The sequence below is a fragment of the Pseudophryne corroboree genome, chromosome 1 (genome assembly GCF_028390025.1).
Source record: "Pseudophryne corroboree isolate aPseCor3 chromosome 1, aPseCor3.hap2, whole genome shotgun sequence".
NCBI lineage: Eukaryota > Metazoa > Chordata > Amphibia > Anura > Myobatrachidae > Pseudophryne > Pseudophryne corroboree.
In genome coordinates, this window is record NC_086444.1 from 999,408,846 (window position 1) to 999,428,431 (window position 19,586).

The 19,586-nt window shown below is 45.9% G+C and overlaps 1 protein-coding gene across 3 annotated transcripts in view; it reads right to left on the reverse strand.

Moving 5' to 3' along the window:
* Window positions 1-19,586, reverse strand: part of NEK1 (NIMA related kinase 1) — a 344,019-nt gene that overhangs the window by 118,974 nt on the left and 205,459 nt on the right. For all 3 annotated transcript variants that reach the window (XM_063920623.1, XM_063920622.1, XM_063920624.1), the window contains 2 exons: window positions 19,351-19,548; window positions 6,897-7,094 (listed from right to left, as the gene is read on the reverse strand). In XM_063920623.1, the coding sequence (XP_063776693.1) occupies window positions 6,897-7,094; window positions 19,351-19,548 (396 nt within the window). The remainder of the gene's footprint in view (window positions 1-6,896; window positions 7,095-19,350; window positions 19,549-19,586) is intronic.

A 19,586-nucleotide genomic window follows, 5' to 3' on the forward strand; every position in this document is an offset into this window, starting at 1 on the left:
TAATCCAAGGGTGAAATTAATCGTGGGGATTGAGTAGGCCGAGGCTGGTCTGCGGGACCTGGGGAGCCATAGAAGAGAGTCGAGGGGGACGCCCTGGTACATTGAGTTCTCAATATCGACCCATTTTCTGTTCCCTTGGAGGGAATGCCAGGACACCATATGATTAAGGTGACAGGCATTAAAATAGGCCTGGAGGTTAGGATATCCCAATCCGCCTGAGGTAGCACTTTTGGCCAGCAGTGTTCGTCTTAATCGGGATTTACGGTGTGCCCAAATAAATTTGTTGCACAATGATTGCAATGAGGTCAAAGTCACACGGGGCACCATTATCGGAATGGTCTGAAATAGGTAAAGAATACGGGGAAGGAGATTCATTTTCAGGGCGTTAATCCGTCCAATCCATGAAATAAATAATCTGTCCCATTTATCCAGGTCTTGGGTGAGAGTTTTAATCATAGGAACATAGTTAGTCTGGTAAAGGCTGGTGTAGGATTTAGTAATAAATATGCCGAGATATTTGATAGCAGAGGGTCTCCAAATGAAAGGGAAAGAGGAGGTTAGAATCAAGTGGGTCTGGGGTAGGATATTAAATGCAAGGGCTTCAGATTTGGTGTGGTTTATTTTGTAACCAGAGAGGGAACCATATAGGAGTAGTTCTTTTTGTAGGTTAGGCAGAGAAATCAAAGGGTTAGATAAAGTCAAGAGCACGTCATCCGCAAATAAAGATATTTTGTATGAGTTCTGCCCCACTGTAATCCCCCCAATGTCCGTATTAAGTCTAATACGGGCCGCAAGAGGTTCGATGCATAGAGCAAAAAGTAGGGGTGAAAGAGGGCAACCCTGACGCGTACCATTCTTCAAATTAAATCGAGGTGAGCTTAGTCCATTGGTCAGGACCATAGATGAGGGGTTGGAATAGAGGGCCGCTATTGCAGTGATGAAATGACCGTGGAGGCCGAACGTAGATAAAGTAGAAAACAAAAAGGACCAGGAAATGCGATCAAATGCCTTTTCGGCGTCTAGCGCCAAGGCAATCGCTGGTGTTTTCGTCGAATTTATTTGGTGAATCAAATTAATAGTGCGTCTGGTGTTGTCCGAGGCCTGACGGCCAGGGATAAATCCCACTTGGTCAGGATCTATTAATGATGGCAACACAGCGTTCAGGCGAGTTGCTAGTATTTTGGCAAAGAGTTTGAGATCGGTGTTTATCAAAGATATGGGTCTGTAATTTGTGCAATGCGAAGGATCTTTTCCGGGTTTCGGGATTACAATAATGCGGGACGTCGTGGAGTCAGTGTGGAAGGGCGTACCCCGTAATATTTTATTAAACAGGGAGGCCATATGAGGGATGAGTTGCGGGGCGAAGGTTTTGTAATACACCATCGGATAGCCATCCGGACCGGGTGCTTTCGAAGGTTTCTGGGTTTTCAGAGCCGCTTCAATTTCCTCAGCAGAAATATCAGCATTGAGAGCAGAATTAGTTTCCTCGTCTATACGAGGGAGAGCGCATGAATCTAAATATTGTTGTGCCTGATCGGCTTGTGCTAAGGGGTCGGACGGAGGATCAAGGTTATAGAGTGTCCTATAATAGTCATAAAAGATACCATTAATTGTTTTGGGGTCATAGGTAATGTTACCTGAAGGTTGTCTAATAGTATGGATGCATTGATTAGCTTTTTTGGCACGTAATTGGTTAGCTAATAAAGTATGTGCCTTGTTACTTTTATCGTAAAATGATTGATTGGCCCATCGAAGCGAGCGCTCAATATTCTCCGCCAAGAGAGATTGTAGGTCATCACGTGCTTTTGAAAGTTCGGCTAGAGTTTTTTTAGAGCATGTGCGTTTATGTTCTTGATCCAATGTTGCAATATTATCCGTTAACAGGGCAATTTGGCTTTCTCGGTCTCTCTTACGGCGGGATGCATATTGGATAATGGATCCCCTGATAACCGCCTTATGGGCTTCCCATATAGTGGCTATATTACAGTCACCTTCTACATTAACCGCGAAATAATCCCGAAGTTCTGTCTTAATTAAGTCCTGAAACTTAGGGATCTTCAATAGTGTCTCGTTTAGTCTCCATGTCGGTCTACCGTCAGGGATATCAAAAATGTCAAAAGTCGCAGTTAAAGCTGCGTGATCTGTCCAGGTAAGTGGGACTATCGAGGAAAAGCGAGCGGTGCGGGAGAGAGGTGCACAACTCAAGAACATATCAATACGAGAGTACACATCGTGCGGATTAGAGTAGAAGGTATAGTCCCTGGTGGTCGGGTTAAGGAATCGCCAGACATCGAACAAACCAGCCTCGGCCATGCCCCTGTGTAATACGGAGGAATTTGGGGTTTGACTACTACGCAAAGGGCCGGACCTGTCCATGCCCGTGAGAGTCATGTTGAAATCGCCACCAACAAGTATTTTACCTCGTCTATATGAGTAAAGTTCGTGAAAAAACTTACGAAAGAATTTGGATTGGGCAGTGTTTGGAGAGTACAGGTTAGCCAAGGTAACCTCCTCGTGTCCAATTTTACCTCTCACCATTACGTATCGGCCTTCATTGTCGTGCTTACAGTCTAGGAATTGGAAAGGGACGGACCCCCTTATTAAGATAGCCACCCCATGTTTTTTTGCTGTATGATTGGAGTACCAGACCATAGGAAATTATTTAGATGTCAGGGAGGGATGGGAATCTGATTTTAAGTGTGTCTCCTGTAAGAAAATCACGTCACCTTTTAATGTCTTGAGAGATCTGTGGAGATGAGAGCGTTTCTGGGGAGTGTTCAGCCCTTTGACATTAATGGACAGGCATTTTAGCGGCATGTTTGAAGCTGAAGAGGGGGTAATTCGCTGGAGATCTCTAGGGTCCCGGACTCTGCTAATATGGACGAAAGAGACAACAACAAAAAAAAAAAGCAAAATAGGAGTATATAATTCTGTGTACGAACAATGTTAGTTAAGTTAAACAAACTTTCTGTGGTTACAGGGGTGTCAATATACAGGTGGACTGTAATCGGGGTCTATAAGAGGAGGGGAACAGAAGAAAGAAGAACAAAAAAAGGAATAAAGCAGACGTAGTATCCAGTAGGCAGGATACTCGGCTGCCAAGGTTGAGCTCTCAAAGAAGAGAAAAGTGAGAGAGCTCGCTGGCAGGACACAAATACAATATAACAGACGAGGGTATTGCCCCTCTATGCGTGATAATAACTTTAATCCCTAAGATTCGGGGGAGGAGGTATCAAGATAGGACACTGACGCCCCTCACCCGAAACCACTAATGAACGGGTCGGGCGGACCGTTGTGTAGCAACCTAAGATCTACTTCAGGGGCGCGATATTCCGAACTATAGAACCCGATAGTATGAGTGATCATATAACAAATAGTAACAATTTAGTGTTAACAATAAAACCAATGGTAAGATCGCTGGGCAGGTCGGCCGCCAGAGACAGCCCTCACGGCTTCGGAAAAGGATACATTCCATTAATCTATGTATACGGCAATGGCTCCCAGCTGCCGACCAACCCAGCGAGACGACAACATAGTACTACGTGAGGCATAAAGGTCTGTCAGCAAGAACCCTTCTAAGAAGAGAGTTAATGCGCAATTGCGTATGGATCGGAACCTAAAACAGGGCTTACATAACAGTTGAGCAAGATTGCGAACAAAATCGAGTAGATTAAACGTTATAAAAACATTAAAATTAAACGGCAGGAGCTTCTCGTCTATGAGGTAGCAGCTGGGGTCAGCTGCAACTTTCGAAGCAATTTGTCCCCATCATCAGGAGAGCGAATGGTGTAAATTTTGCCATCAATCTCCACAATGAGGCGAAAAGGGAATCCCCAGCGATATTTATAACCATTGTCACGCAGTGTGGAGGTAACAGAGCGTAAATCACGTCGCTTAGCAATGGTCACTGGTGACAGATCTTGATAAATCTGAAGCCGGGAGTCTTCAAATAAAATCGAGGTTGAATTTCTGCACGCCAGAGTGATGCTATTTTTAATCTTGAAGGACAAAAATCGGAGAATAACATCGCGGGGAGGCTCCGAGTCCTTTGGTTTAGGTCTCAAGGCGCGGTGAGCTCTCTCTATCGAGATGGTAGAATTTGAAAGTGACGGAACCAGGTGTAGAAACAAGCGTTGGAGGTATGGTTCTAATTCAGAGGCTGTGATAGATTCCGGAACATTGCGGATGCGTAAGTTGTTCCGTCTTTCGCGATTTTCACTGTCCTCAACCTTATCCTTAAGGATTTCCAATTCACTGGATAGGTAGCTCATGTCCTCCCCCACTTGTTTGTGGAGATTTTGTTGGTGGTCCACCCGTGATTCTAACGCGGTTGTGCGGGAGTCCAGAGCCGCCACGTCAGATTTTAATTCCCCGATCGCTGTCTGGAGAGCTGTCGTAAATGAACTCTTAAGGTCTAGTATCGTGTTCTGGAGGGACTGGATGTCCGCCTTAGTTGAGGGTGCATCCGTCTGATCCATGATGGGGGTTGGCATCGGTGAGGATGGAGATGAAGCTTCTGACGGTTTTTCCCGGCGTGAGAAGTGTTGTGAGATATCTTGAGAAGCACCGGTTTTTTTTGCTCTGGTGTTCGCTCTGCTCATAATATCTGGTGAAAGTAAAACGTCCGTTTAAGGAGTGGTAACAAGAACGGTCCACTTGGATGTTACGTGTTCAACAGTTGGTCCGGGTGAGGGGGAAGTCAGGCATCCGTGAAATCACATAATTTATAGGTCTTTGGTCCTATTAACCGATGAAGACAGTGAGAGGGGTCCACGGGAGAGCGTACCGCTTTATAACACACTTTTCCGTGGTTGTATAAGATGTGATGTAAGAGATGTGATGTAAGAGATAAGAAATATCAGCTGCTGGGTTGAGATTTTGCTGGGTTGAGATTTCTTGTGATAATAGGGAGATTGTGTTTTCACATCTCCAGCAGGGGCAGCAGAGTGCAGGTGATATAGGACTTGCCTGGTCTGCCACAACCAAGATGGCCGCCGTCATTGATATATGGTGTAGCTTCTTATGGGGATTTATAGCGGTGCCCCCAGGGGTTTATTGCGCTGTTAAATGCTCCCAGGCCCCTCAGCGGCCTCCGCCCGTCCCCCCCGTCAATTACAGCGGCCAGCAGGCTTCTTGGAGCGGTGTAGCGTCTGCGTCTCGTCAGACGCCACACCCAATATGGCCGCCGCCACCGGAGCTCCGCAATTCAGTTCGGCTCCGGCCCTGCACTATCAGGAGCACACGTTACTCCTTCGTCCTCCCTGTCAGGCCTCCCCAGGCAAGGGGTAGGTGGTGTAATGATAAGGGTAAGTCTGGGGGCAGCGTTTCAGCGGCCGGGCGGTGGGCGATCCTGGGCGGGGGTATGAATAAATTTAGGCCCCGGCTTCGTCTCTCAGGGAAGGCCGCAACCCGCAAGCACAGGACAAGCCCGTGCTCCGGCTCTGCAGCTCACTCCCTTAGTACCCTAATTAGCAGGGGCAACTGTGGGGTGGTATAGGGGAGAGACAGGTGGGGTAAAAGCCTATTTGAGGGGTTATAGGGGTTTGGATCTGCAGGAGCTCTCTTGGGACACTTCCTCTCAGTTAGGCCTCAAGCCACGCCCCCCTGAAGATCCTTTTCTTCTTACACTCACCTGTCTTCTGGCTCTGTAAGGGGGGTGACGGCGGGCTGTGGGAGTGAGCACATAGCCGCAGCTAGCGTTCAGTTCCCTTCAGGAGCTAATGGTGTCCTGTCAGCCAGAAGCATAGTCATGAAACTATTCAGGAAGTTGGTTCCTACTTCTGCCCCCTAAGTCCCACGATGCAGGGAGCCTGTAGCCAGCAGTTCTCCCTGAAAATAAAAAACCTAACAAAGTCTTTCAGAGAAACTCAGTAGAGCTCCCCTGGAGTGCATCCAGTCTGCCTGGTCACATTTTCTAAACGGAGGTCTGGAGGAGGGGCATAGAGGGAGGAGCCAGTTCACACCCTTTGAAAAGTCTTAAAGTGCCCATGGCACCTGCGGAACAGTATATGCCCCATGGTACTGAAGTGGACCCCAGCATCCTCTAGGACGTATGAGAAAAGCGTTTGCAAGTAGAAAATGTACACAGAACAAACATGAAGATAAAATCATTTTTGGGAAATACAGGAAATGACAACAGTTGGTGAGTTCAAATAAATCTATTATAGATTCGTTCCCATTCGCTTTTGTGTACAAGTTTATGGGTGTTTGTCCACCCAACATAAATTATGGGGTGGGGGGGGAGTTTATTGATTAAACCATGATAATCAACTTTTTAATGCAATAAAATATAACCAATTTATTATTAAACCAGAACGTCGGATTACCAGGTCTTAATTATTATTAACATCATCAAGAGCTAGGCGTGCCATCAATAGCAGAAAGTCAGTGGTCACAGGATTAGCACTAGGGACAGGTATTTCATTTTATTAGGAGATCCGATCTGTGGGATTTAGATAAAGATATATACTACCGCTGCTATTCACCACCTCCCCCCTTACTCTTCTTACCCATTCACATCCTTCACCCCCTCTCAGGTGCTTCTCTTTTGAGGTACTTCTTTATCCCTCCTTTTCCTACCAGTTTCCTGCTTCCCCATAAACCTCCCCTCCTTATTACTAATCCCCTAATCCTCTGGTTCCCAATCCCCTATCCTTCCCTCATGCCACCAGTTTCCTTCTCTCTCTCCAATCTGCCCCTCTCCTCCCTTTATTTCTTATCTCATCTCTTCCTCAATCACATGCTCTTCTGTACACTCATCTTCAGCCATATTACCTATTTTAGTATTCCTGCCAGTCCCTCCCTTCTCCATCTGTACTAGGCTGTACTTATCACACCATATCCACACTTATGCCCCCACCTGACAAACAAAAGTTTCTACTCAAGTGGTCTCTTACCACAATGATGGTCCTCAGCCTGAAGAGGAGGGGAAAGGTCAACCTCTCCCTGTTTTGGAGCAGGGTTCTCCTCTGGCGCAGGTATGTTCGGTTTATTTGGAGAGATTAAAGTGTCCGTAGGACAGTCATTACTAGTCTCATGATCCCGCAGGTCCTTTTCCTGTGAATGCTCTTCATCATTTTTGGTGTGAAGATCACCTATGTAAATGCTTAATTACTAAATGTAGTATAATAATTGTAAAAATTTTGAAACATGCTTTTGATATACAGTATTAAGTAAAATATAAGCAACAGGCTACACAAAGAAAGCATATGTACTAAAGATTTATATGGGTTAAAAATCTAAATTTACTAAATAACTTCCCTTACCAGGGATCACGTTGGAGGGGAACCTGCCTGTGAGAACTACACCATTCACTGTATTTACAAATCCCACAATTTACAAATAGTGGAACCTCTACTGATCACCGTGGTGCGGTTTGGGTCTCTATAGTAGGAGAATCACTCCAAAATACTATTATAAAAGTTTTTTTTTTTTTTTTTTTAAAAGCCCATTAGGGATTATATCTGCGCAAAAAGGTATCCTGTGTAGTTAAATAATGCAAAACCTAAGCCTAATTATAAGGCTGAAACATCCAGGTCACTATGGTTTTTATACAAAACACAAAAGCAACGTGATTTATGTGCTATGTAATGTTCAATTTTGGGTTTTTGGTGATTTTGCAATGTGGAGATTTACTAAAAGCAAAATCTAATGTAAAACAGAATCTAAACCCAAATCCCATTCAAAACTGAATGTCGGTACTTTTACAGAAATGACGAGTTTTATGGTAAGAACTTACACTTGTTAAAACTCTTTCTGCGAGGTACACTGGGCTCCAAAAGTCTGGACAATGGGGTGTAGAGTAGGATCTTGATCCGAGGCACCAACAGGCTCAAAGCTTTGACCTTCTTCCCAAGATGCATAGCGCCGCCTCCTATATCACCCCGCCTCCCAGCACAGGAGCTCAGTTTAGTTAACCAGCCCAATGCAGTAGCAGGAAAAGAGACGACAACGGTTAGTAGCCACATGCACCACACTCTCACGACAAGAGAAGTGTCAGCGGCTAATGCCATATCAACCCGAAGAAGCTAAGTGCGTCAGGGTGGGAGCCTTGTGGAGCCCAGTGTACCTCGCAGAAAGAGTTTTAACAAGGGTAAGTTCTTACCATAAAACTCGTTTTCTGCTGCGGGGTACACTGGGCTCCACAAGTCTGGACAATGGGGATGTCCTAAAGCAGTTCCTTATGGGAGGGGACGCACTGTAGCGGGCACAAGAACCCGGCATCCAAAGGAAGCATCCTGGGAAGCGGCAGTATCGAAGGCATAGAACCTTATGAACGTGTTCCCGGAGGACCACGTAGCCGCCTTGCACAATTGATCAAGGGTCGCACCACGTTGGGCCGCCCAAGAAGGTCCAACAGACCGAGTAGAATGGGCCGTAATGTGAACAGGAGCTGACAGACCAGCCTTCACATAAGCATGTGCAATCACCATTCTGATCCACCTGGCCAGGGTCTGCTTGTGAGCAGGCCAGCCACGTTTGTGAAATCCAAACAAAACAAAGAGAGAATCAGACTTTCGAACAGAAGCTGTTCTCTTCACATAGATACGGAGAGCCCGTACCACATCCAAAGACCGCTCTTTGGGAGACAAATCAGGAGAGACAAAAGCTGGAACACAATCTCCTGATTAAGGTGGAACGAAGAAACCACCTTAGGCAAATATCCGGGACGAGTCCTAAGAACCGCCCGGTCACGGTGAAAAATCAGATATGGGGAACTACAAGACAAGGCACCCAAATCCGACACACTTCTAGCAGAGGCAATAACCAACAGAAACACCACCTTAAGGGAAAGCCACTTAAGGTCAGCTGAACCAAGAGGTTCAAATGGAGCCTCTTGTAACGCCTCCAAAACCACCGACAAGTCCCAAGGAGCCACAGGCTCAGGGAGGTTGGATACGCAACACACCCTGAGTGAAAGTATGAACATCAGGTAAAGTCGCAATTTTTCTCTGAAACCACACCGACAAGGCAGAAATATGAACCTTGAGGGAGGTCACACGCAGGCCTAAATCTAGGCCCTGCTGTAGAAAAGCCAAAAGTTTGGCTGTACAAAACTTGGAAGCGTCATAATGGTTAGATGCGCACCAAACAAAGTAGGAATGCCAGACCCGATGGTAAATCCGAGCATAGGCCGGTTTCCGGGTCCGCAACATAGTTTTAATGACCTTTTCAGAAAAACCCTTAGCTCTTAAGACAGAAGCTTCAAGAGACACGCCGTCAAAGACAGCCGGGCTAGGTCCTGGTAGACACAGGAGCCCTGAACGAGGAGGTCTGGGCGTTGTGGAAGTAGAAGTGGACGCTCTGACGATAGGCCTTGCAGGTCTGAGAACCAGTGCCGTCTGGGCCACGCCGGAGCTATGAAAAGCAGATTTCCTTTTTCTTGCTTGAACTTCCGAATTACCCTGGGCAGGAGTGACACCGGAGGGTACACGTACGGCAGCCGAAACCTCCACGGCACTGCCAGCACATCCACGAATGCTGCTTCAGGATCCCTTGTCCTTGCTCCGAAGACCGGAACCTTGTGATTGTGTCGAGACGCCATCAGATCCACATCTGGAAGACCCCACCTTTCCACGAGGAGTTGAAACACTTCTGAATGGAGGCCCCACTCGCCGGCATGCACGTCCTGACGACTGAGAAAGTCTGCTTCCCAATTCAGGACTCCCGGAATTAATATTGCCGACATTGCCGGTTGATGGCGTTCTGCCCAATGTAGAATCCGTGAGGCTTCCTTCATTGCCAAACGGCTTTGAGTGCCGCCTTGATGATTTATGTAAGCCACTGTGGTGGCGTTGTCTGACTGTACTTGAACAGGACGGTTCTGAATCAAATGCTGGGCTAGGTTCAACGCATTGGAGACCGCCCGCAATTCCAGAATGTTGATCGAGAGGAGAGATTCCTCCTTGGTCCACCGACCCTGCAAGGAGTGCTGCTCCAGCACCGCGCCCCAACCTCTTAGACTGGCATCTGTCGTCAACAGGACCCAGTTGGATATCCAGAAGGGACGGCCTCTGCACAATTGTCGGTCCTGGAGCCACCAGTGCAGCGACAGACGGACCTCCGGAGTCAAAGAGATCATTTGAGACCTGATCCGGTGAGGCAGGCCGTCCCACTTGGCTAGAATCAGCTTCTGGAGGGGGCGAGAATGGAATTGAGCATACTCCACCATGTCGAATGCTGATACCATGAGGCCCAGCATCTGCATTGCAGAATGTATCGACGCTTGCGGACGAGAAAGGAAGCAACGAATCCTGTCCTGAAGTTTCAGGACTTTCTCCTGAGACAAGAACAACCTCTGGTTTTGAGTGTCCAACAGCGCTCCCAGATGCACCATGCTCTGACCAGGGACCAGGGAGGATTTCTTCCAGTTGATGAGCCACCCGTGGGCTTGTAGAAACCGGACCGTCATATCCAGATGATGAAGGAGAAGATCTGGGGATTTTGCCAGGATTAACAAGTCGTCCAGACATGGCAGTATCCTGACCCCTTGACGGCGGAGTACCACCATCATCACCACCATAACTTTGGTGAAGACACGCAGAGCCGTTGTTAAACCAAAAGGCAACGCCCGAAACTGGTAATGGAGGTTGCCAATAGCGAACCTCAGGTATTGTTGATGTGACACTGCTATAGGAATATGCAGGTAAGCATCCTGTATGTCCAGGGAAACCATGTAGTCCCCAGGTTCCAAGGCCAGAACTATAGAGCGAAAGGTTTCCATACGGAACTTGGAAACCTTCACAAACTTGTTCAGTGCCTTGAGGTTGAGAATGGGCCGGGAGGACCCATTCGGTTTCGGGACTAGAAACAGCGGAGAATAGTACCCCCGGCCCCTCTGAGCAAGAGGCACCTGTACTACGACTCCTGTATCCAGGAGGGTCTGTACCACCGAATACAGAGTGTTTGCCTTTGTCTGGTCCGACGGGACGCCTGTCTGGCAAAATCGATGAGGGGGTCGGTTTTTTAAGGCTATGGCGTAACCTCGAGTGACAACTTCCCGTACCCAGGCATATGAAGTGGTCTTCAATCATTCCTGGGTATACCCTAGAAGCCGGCTCCCCACCCTGGGATCCCCCAGGGGGAGGCCCGCCCTGTCATGCGGCCTTGGCTGCTGGCTGACGGGCAGCCCAGGCTCTTTTGGGCTTCGGCTTACCAGGTTTGGAAGTGCGGGCCTGCTTATGGTACGCCTGACCTTTTGCTTTACCTGAAGGACAAAAGGGGCGAAAGGACGTGCCTTTGGCCTTCGACACAGAAGGAGCTGTATTAGGCAGACAGGCAGTTTTGGCAGTAGCCAAGTCAGCCACTATCTTATTTAAGTCCTCCCCAAACAGAATATCCCCCTTGAAAGGGAGTGCCTCCAGGGTTTTTCTAGAGTCCAGATCCACAGACCAGGATCTCAGCCACAATATCCTGTGAGCCAGGACTGACATAGTAGAGGCCTTGGCTGCTAGGATACCGGCATCAGAAGCCGCCTCTTTAATATAGCGAGAAGCTGTGACAATATATGACAAGCATTGTCTAGCATGGTCAGAGGAGATTTCAGCTTCTAACTCCAAGGCCCATGCTTCAATAGCCTCTGCCGCCCATGTAGCTGCAATAGTGGGCCTTTGTGCAGCACCCGTGAGGGTGTAAATTGCTTTTAGACAACCCTCGACACGTTTATCCGTAGGCTCTTTTAAAGACGTGACGGTAGTGACAGGTAGAGCTGAGGAAACCACCATCCTAGCCACATGTGAGTCTACTGGAGGAGGCGTTTCCCAATTCTTAGACAGCTCTGGCGCGAGGGGATTGCGAGCCAGCATCTTCTTTTGAGGCACATACTTCGTACCCAGGCTTTGCCAGGGTTCCTGACTTATATCCACTAGGTGGTCAGAGTGAGGTAAAACTTGTTTAATCACCTTCTGACGCTTGAACCTATCTGGTTTCTTAGGAGGAACGGATGGCTCGGGATCATCCATAATCTGCAGAATTAACTTAATAGCCTCCAAAAGATCAGGAACATCCACATGTGAACTACCCTCCCCATCAGCCGTATCTGAGTCAGAAAGGTTTGTCAGTTCTGCACTAGCTGTGTGCTGTATAACCACACCTTAATGTCAACAAATATGATTATGGATATAAGAATACCAATATACACAATGCTAATCGTCAATTCTTAAGATAGCACTTTACTTATTGGTGGTGCTCCCAAATACTTTTGTAGATTAACTACACCAAAAAAGGGAAAGGAAAGACAAAAGAAATCCTTTTTGGGAGCACTCTTAATTGAAAATTATAATGATATTAGATCATGATATACAGTATGATGATGTAAAAATGAATAATCTAAAACTTAACATTTATTCTGTTCCTTAAAATATCGACCAATTATGGTCCAAATATTACTATCTATAATACAATATAAAGATAGGAGGGTGAAAATAAGAGTGAGTAGTATAGGACTGCTCCACCAGTGTTAAATGAGCATTAAGGTGATCATCTTGATGATATCCACAGTGCCTGGTATTCCTAAGTGGTCCCCCTTCAAAGTACTAACCAGGTCTATCCTATCAGCTTCCGAGGTTAAAGATCGGGCTACTTTCAGAATAGTACGACCTTGAATAGTAGAAGATGATATATGAAGGAAGAAGAACCCACTTCTGCTGTCTGTACTGAGCCTGCTAACGCCACTGGAGAAAATTACCCCCAGGCTTTTCCAGATGAGAGAGTGATGGAAAAGAGAACCCACAGCTGTCTTAGAGGTAAAGTAGAGTTAAACTGCAGAGATTTACTGTAGAAATTTTTCTCCCCCCTTGAGTGGGAGATGAAGAAAGAAGGAAGACAGGAGGACTTCTGCTTTCTGTTGTGACAGCAAAATGTACGCTAAAGAGGACGGAGCCCTTTCTAGCACTGCTGTCAACCAGATGAGAGAGTGAAGAAAAAGAGAAGAGAAAAGAGGGAGGAAAGGAAAACTGTAGCAAATAGGGGATGTTCTGATTAGTACTGAATAGCATGGAAGACAGCATTTGTTGTGCTGGTGTTTCAGAGAGAATCGCTGTTGTTCACACACTGATAATTTCTGTTATATCATCCATATTATTAATAATAATCCCATCGGCTAATCAGACAAAAGGTAACAATTTTTATAACAATTTTTGTGAAAATATACAAGCAAGACTTCACCTACATTTCATTTAAGTAATAAATCAGGAGGAAATTTCCTCAAACATATGATCTGCAAGAAAATAATTCATTGGATCACCTGTAATGGGTCAGTGTCAAATTCCAAAATCATTAGACTAATTGATATTCATCAGATCATGAATTAGATCTGGTGAGGACTTTAACATTTACAAGGGTGCTAATCAGCAGAATAAAATAGACAGTCCTAGAACAAAGTCTTAAGCAAGACAAATGCAACATATGTAGCAGTGTGAAGATACCCAGTCCTAAAACAAAGTCTTTTGCAGGACAAATGCAACATATGTAACACAAAAAGTTGATAGATGTTCATCAGATCACAAGTTAAATCTTGTAAGGAAGTTGACACTAAAACAGTGCTAATCTGCAAAATAAGCAGTCCTAAAACGCTTGTCTTTTACAAGACAACCGCAGCATATGCATCAATACGAGAATAAACAGTCCTAGAATGAATTCTTTAATAAGACAAGTGCAATATATGCAACAATATGGTAAAGCACCTCAATAGTAATGAGGGGTGTATGGAAATAGACATGGGACTCCAATAGTGGTCCCAAATATATAATGTGGGAGAAGAGAGGGGAGAGCAGGAGCAAATATAGCCGTATATGTGTACTGGGGAGTGACATATGTATATTACTTTATCACTTGCCGCTCAAACCCATTTAGATGTCGGCATTTGTCAATCTCATCCCCTCAATCGGCATTGCCTGCTTCCACCTGACCTCACATGCCTTTTACACACATAATGGTGCAGCGGCTGCTTGAAAGAAAGGGTATAACCGCAAAAAGCAACATATATGACAAAGCACCTCTATATAATATGTGCAACTGGGCATAGAGCTCCAATGCTAGTCCTAAGTATAAATTGAGGGAGGAGGGTGCAGGGACAGGTATAGCCGTGTATGAGCACTGGGTTGGTGACAGATGTAACTTTACCACTCGCCGCTCTAAACCCGTTTAGATGCCGGCGTTTGTTGGTCTCGTCTGCTCAATCAGCGTGGCCTGCTTCCCCCGACCTCATACACCTCATACACACACCGAGGTGCAGCGGTTGCCCAGTCCGAAGACAGGGGGCGTGGCCGCACGACGTCCTTGATGACGTCAATACCGACGTACGTTTCACCACTGGGCTTGTTCACGGGAGCCTGCGTTCAGATCATATGTCTGCAGCGGCTGCCCAGTCCGCTGCCCATATGTCTGCAGCGGCTGCCCAGTCCGAAGACAGGGGGCGTGGCCGCACGACGTCCTTGATGACGTCAATCCCGACGTACGTTTCACCACTGGGCTTGTTCACGGGAGCCTGTGTTCAGAGGCTCCCGTGAACAAGCCCAGTGGTGAAACGTACATCGGGATTGACGTCATCAAGGACGTCGTGCGGCCACGCCCCCTGTCTTCGGACTGGGCAGCCGCTGCACCTCGGTGTGTGTGAGAGGTGTATGAGGTCGGGGGAAGCAGGCCACGCTGATTGAGCAGACGAGACCAACAAACGCCGGCATCTAAACGGGTTTAGAGCGGCGAGTGGTAAAGTTACATCTGTCACCAACCCAGTGCTCATACACGGCTATACCTGTCCCTGCACCCTCCTCCCTCAATTTATACTTAGGACTAGCATTGGAGCTCTATGCCCAGTTGCACATATTATATAGAGGTGCTTTGTCATATAAGTTGCTTTTTGCGGTTATACCCTTTCTTTCAAGCAGCCGCTGCACCATTATGTGTGTAAAAGGCATGTGAGGTCAGGTGGAAGCAGGCAATGCCGAATGAGGGGATGAGATTGACAAATGCCGACATCTAAATGGGTTTGAGCGGCATATACGGCTATATTTGCTCCTGCTCTCCCCTCTCTTCTCCCACATTATATATTTGGGACCACTATTGGAGTCCCATGTCTATTTCCATACACCCCTCATTACTATTGAGGTGCTTTACCATATTGTTGCATATATTGCACTTGTCTTATTAAAGAATTCATTCTAGGACTGTTTATTCTCGTATTGATGCATATGCTGCGGTTGTCTTGTAAAAGACAAGCGTTTTAGGACTGCTTATTTTGCAGATTAGCACTGTTTTAGTGTCAACTTCCTTACAAGATTTAACTTGTGATCTGATGAACATCTATCAACTTTTTGTGTTACATATGTTGCATTTGTCCTGCAAAAGACTTTGTTTTAGGACTGGGTATCTTCACACTGCTACATATGTTGCATTTGTCTTGCTTAAGACTTTGTTCTAGGACTGTCTATTTTATTCTGCTGATTAGCACCCTTGTAAATGTTAAAGTCCTCACCATATCTAATTCATGATCTGATGAATATCAATTAGTCTAATGATTTTGGAATTTGACACTGACCCATTACAGGTGATCCAATGAATTATTTTCTTGCAGATCATATGTTTGAGGAAATTTCCTCCTGATTTATTACTTAAATGAAATGTAGGTGAAGTCTTGCTTGTATATTTTCACAAAAATTGTTATAAAAATTGTTACCTTTTGTCTGATTAGCCGATGGGATTATTATTAATAATATGGATGATATAACAGAAATTATCAGTGTGTGAACAACAGCGATTCTCTCTGAAACACCAGCACAACAAATGCTGTCTTCCATGCTATTCAGTACTAATCAGAACATCCCCTATTTGCTACAGTTTTCCTTTCCTCCCTCTTTTCTCTTCTCTTTTTCTTCACTCTCTCATCTGGTTGACAGCAGTGCTAGAAAGGGCTCCGTCCTCTTTAGCGTACATTTTGCTGTCACAACAGAAAGCAGAAGTGCTCCTGTCTTCCTTCTTTCTTCATCCCCCACTCAAGGGGGGAGAAAAATTTCTACAGTAAATCTCTGCAGTTTAACTCTACTTTACCTCTAAGACAGCTGTGGGTTCTCTTTTCCATCACTCTCTCATCTGGAAAAGCCTGGGGGTCATTTTCTCCAGTGGCGTTAGCAGGCTCAGTACAGACAGCAGAAGTGGGTTCTTCTTCCTTCATATATCATCTTCTACTATTCAAGGTCGTACTATTCTGAAAGTAGCCCGATCTTTAACCTCGGAAGCTGATAGGATAGACCTGGTTAGTACTTTGAAGGGGGACCACTTAGGAATACCAGGCACTGTGGATATCATCAAGATGATCACCTTAATGCTCATTTAACACTGGTGGAGCAGTCCTTTACTACTCACTCTTATTTTCACCCTCCTATCTTTATATATTGTATTATAGAAAGTAATATTTGGACCATAATTGGTCGATATTTTAAGGAACAGAATAAATGTTAAGTTTTAGATTATTCATTTTTACATCATCATACTGTATATCATGATCTAATATCATTATAATTTTCAATTAAGAGTGCTCCCAAAAAGGATTTCTTTTGTCTTTCCTTTCCCTTTTTTGGTGTAGTTAATCTACAAAAGTATTTGGGAGCACCACCAATAAGTAAAGTGCTATCTTAAGAATTGACGATTAGCATTGTGTATATTGGTATTCTTATATCCATAATCATATTTGTTGACATTAAGGTGTGGTTATACAGCACACAGCTAGTGCAGAACTGACAAACCTTTCTGACTCAGATACGGCTGATGGGGAGGGTAGTTCACATGTGGATGTTCCTGATCTTTTGGAGGCTATTAAGTTAATTCTGCAGATTATGGATGATCCCGAGCCATCCGTTCCTCCTAAGAAACCAGATAGGTTCAAGCGTCAGAAGGTGATTAAACAAGTTTTACCTCACTCTGACCACCTAGGAGGATTTCTTTTGTCTTTCCTTACCCTTTTTTGGTGTATCTGAGTCAGAACCTGTGGGGTCAGTGTATGTGCTGTCTTCATCAGACGAGGTGTCAGTGACAGCAGTGGATTGTGAGGAGACGAGCACTCGCTTAGAGGACCTCTTGGACTTAGGCGAGCGATGGTCAGACTTTTTAGCAGTCAGGGTCTGGTTTAACTTCTTTAATTGAGCAGATAAATCGTCCGCCCACGGCGGGTTAGCTGCAGGGACCACATACGGTTGTACCGGCATTGGGGGTCCCATAGGGGGTGTTAGTTTATGAACTAGCGTATGCAGAAACGTGGAAAAAGCGGCCCACAAAGGGTCAGTATGTGCCTCCGTTGCCACAGTCCCACTGGGGGGCAAGGAGCCCCCAGATCCAGAGCCCACAGCTGCTATATTCTCCCCATATGTGCCTGTGGCTTCAGCAACACCAGCAGTGTGTTCCGCCCCAGAACCGTTACCCTCAGAAGCAGACATGATATTACTTGCAGTATGAGGTAACACAGTACAATTATTAGCAGCACTATATCCCTAAACCCAAACCCCTGCACAGTGTAGTCAGCACCAGCAGAGATAAAGGAGAGATATGGTGACTAAATCACAGGGAAAAATACGTAATACAGTATATCTTTGTGAAAATCCTATATTAAATAACACCTGACGCAGCAAGCCCCCTCAGGTTATAGAATATAGGGATAGCAAGTTGAGTGAAAGACACGAAATGGACACCACTCAGCTATCAAATGCACACACAGATAGTCACAGTTTATACAATGCAGAGGTTATTACAGACAATAATACAGCACTGAACTAGCTTACACAGCTATATAACAATAGTATAACACTACACAGTAAGAACTGGATGTATATAACAGGGTAATTGTACTATAAACCCCTGACTAAATGCACTCTCTTTTACTAACACTGACTAAAAAGGCAGGTAGAATACTTAAGTGTCATGTAAAGGCACAGCGCTGACAACCAGGCGGCTTTACATAGGAGGATTTGCCAAAGCAGTCCCAGGAACAGTGAGCTGAGGAGTAATGGCGCCGCAGACACTGACAGGGAGTGAGGAAAAGACAGATATGCAGCTCCAGGGCGGGAACACTTGCTGGAAATGGCGCCCTGGGGCTGGGGGAGGGGCTTCAGGTCTAAGCCTTATCCCCCTTGCTGGCAAAACCACCGGGTACTGTGGGCGATATTAAAATCGGTTTTAAGAGAAAACCTGACCTGCGCTCATGCACTGGTGATCTAGTGGGATCGCCTGTATCCACAGTGTCCACCGCCAGCGCGCGCGGCCCACCTCCCACTGACCGCGCCGGATGGCGATAAAGACCGGGTCCCGCGAGCTTACCACCTCCCGAAGCGCGGCCACGCCATCCTGGAGAGCCCCAGCCATGTGTGTCTAACATGAAGAAAACCGGAGCCTCCGCTGTAGGTACCCGGCAACCAGGTCTCGGGAGTGTACAGCGCCGCTGGGGAGAGCTGGAGCTGCAGCAGTGAATGTCACAAGACATTTACCAACGCTGCTGCCCTTGAAGTCTTCACTTTTTACCTCATAAAAAGCTTTTCTCAGGGCTGCTTGGAGCAGCCCCTCTGTTAAGTGCCTGCTTACTGCAGCACCAACTGACAAACTGAGCTCCTGTGCTGGGAGGCGGGGTGATATAGGAGGCGGCGCTATGCATCTTGGGAAGAAGGTCAAAGCTTTGAGCCTGTTGGTGCCTCGGATCAAGATCCTACTCTACACCCCATTGTCCAGACTTGTGGACCCGCAGCAGAAAGAATAAATACTGTGCAGTAGCTGATTTTTTATACGAGGATGCAGAATAACCACAGCAATTCCTCTACAGAGACCATGAAGTCTGTGTCATAAGAAGCAGACCCTGGCCTCGGCGCTCTCACAAAATGGAGCCACTTGCCGCCTCCAAACGGCTGCAGACCATCACTCATCTGACGTCTGCAGCCGCACTGAGGGTGAGGATGAAGGACCCAGTCTGCATATGCGCAATAAGGGTTCTGTGCATGTGCAGTTTCCGAATATCGTGGAACTGTGTGAATATCGATCCTGTGTCCGTCCATGAATCAGCCCACAAAGTGTGTAAAGATGGTATTTTCACCTTAGAAACTATAACAAACAATGAAGTATAATTTGGCAAAATAATTGAGAATTTACAAGTCATAGATTTACTACAGCAAGGTTAAGGCCACAGTTATCTCACATTATTAATACCTGATGTAAGCCCTATCTATAATGTCTAGTATAAGACATTAAATCTACACCGTAATAGGTTCATGCAAAAGCAGTGAGGATTTCAAATGTAAGATAAATAAAAAACATTATTTGGACAAAATGACATGTCTATCACTTAGCTTTTAAATAGTGACTAAAATGGTTGCTCACCACAGGGAGCGTTATCGGCTTCGTCAGGAGAGATCATGGAATCTTTTACTAAGGAAGACTCCTCTTCTGATGCTTGTATATTTTGTGTTTCGGGTGAGAGTACGGAGTCTATGGCCACAGGTGAATCATTACAGGTTTGTTGCTGCTGTGGTTGGTCTCTCTCAGTTTCTTCTTCATTGATTTTGGTATAAACTGGACCTACAAGTGAAAATGTTTGACACGTCAGTACATATAGT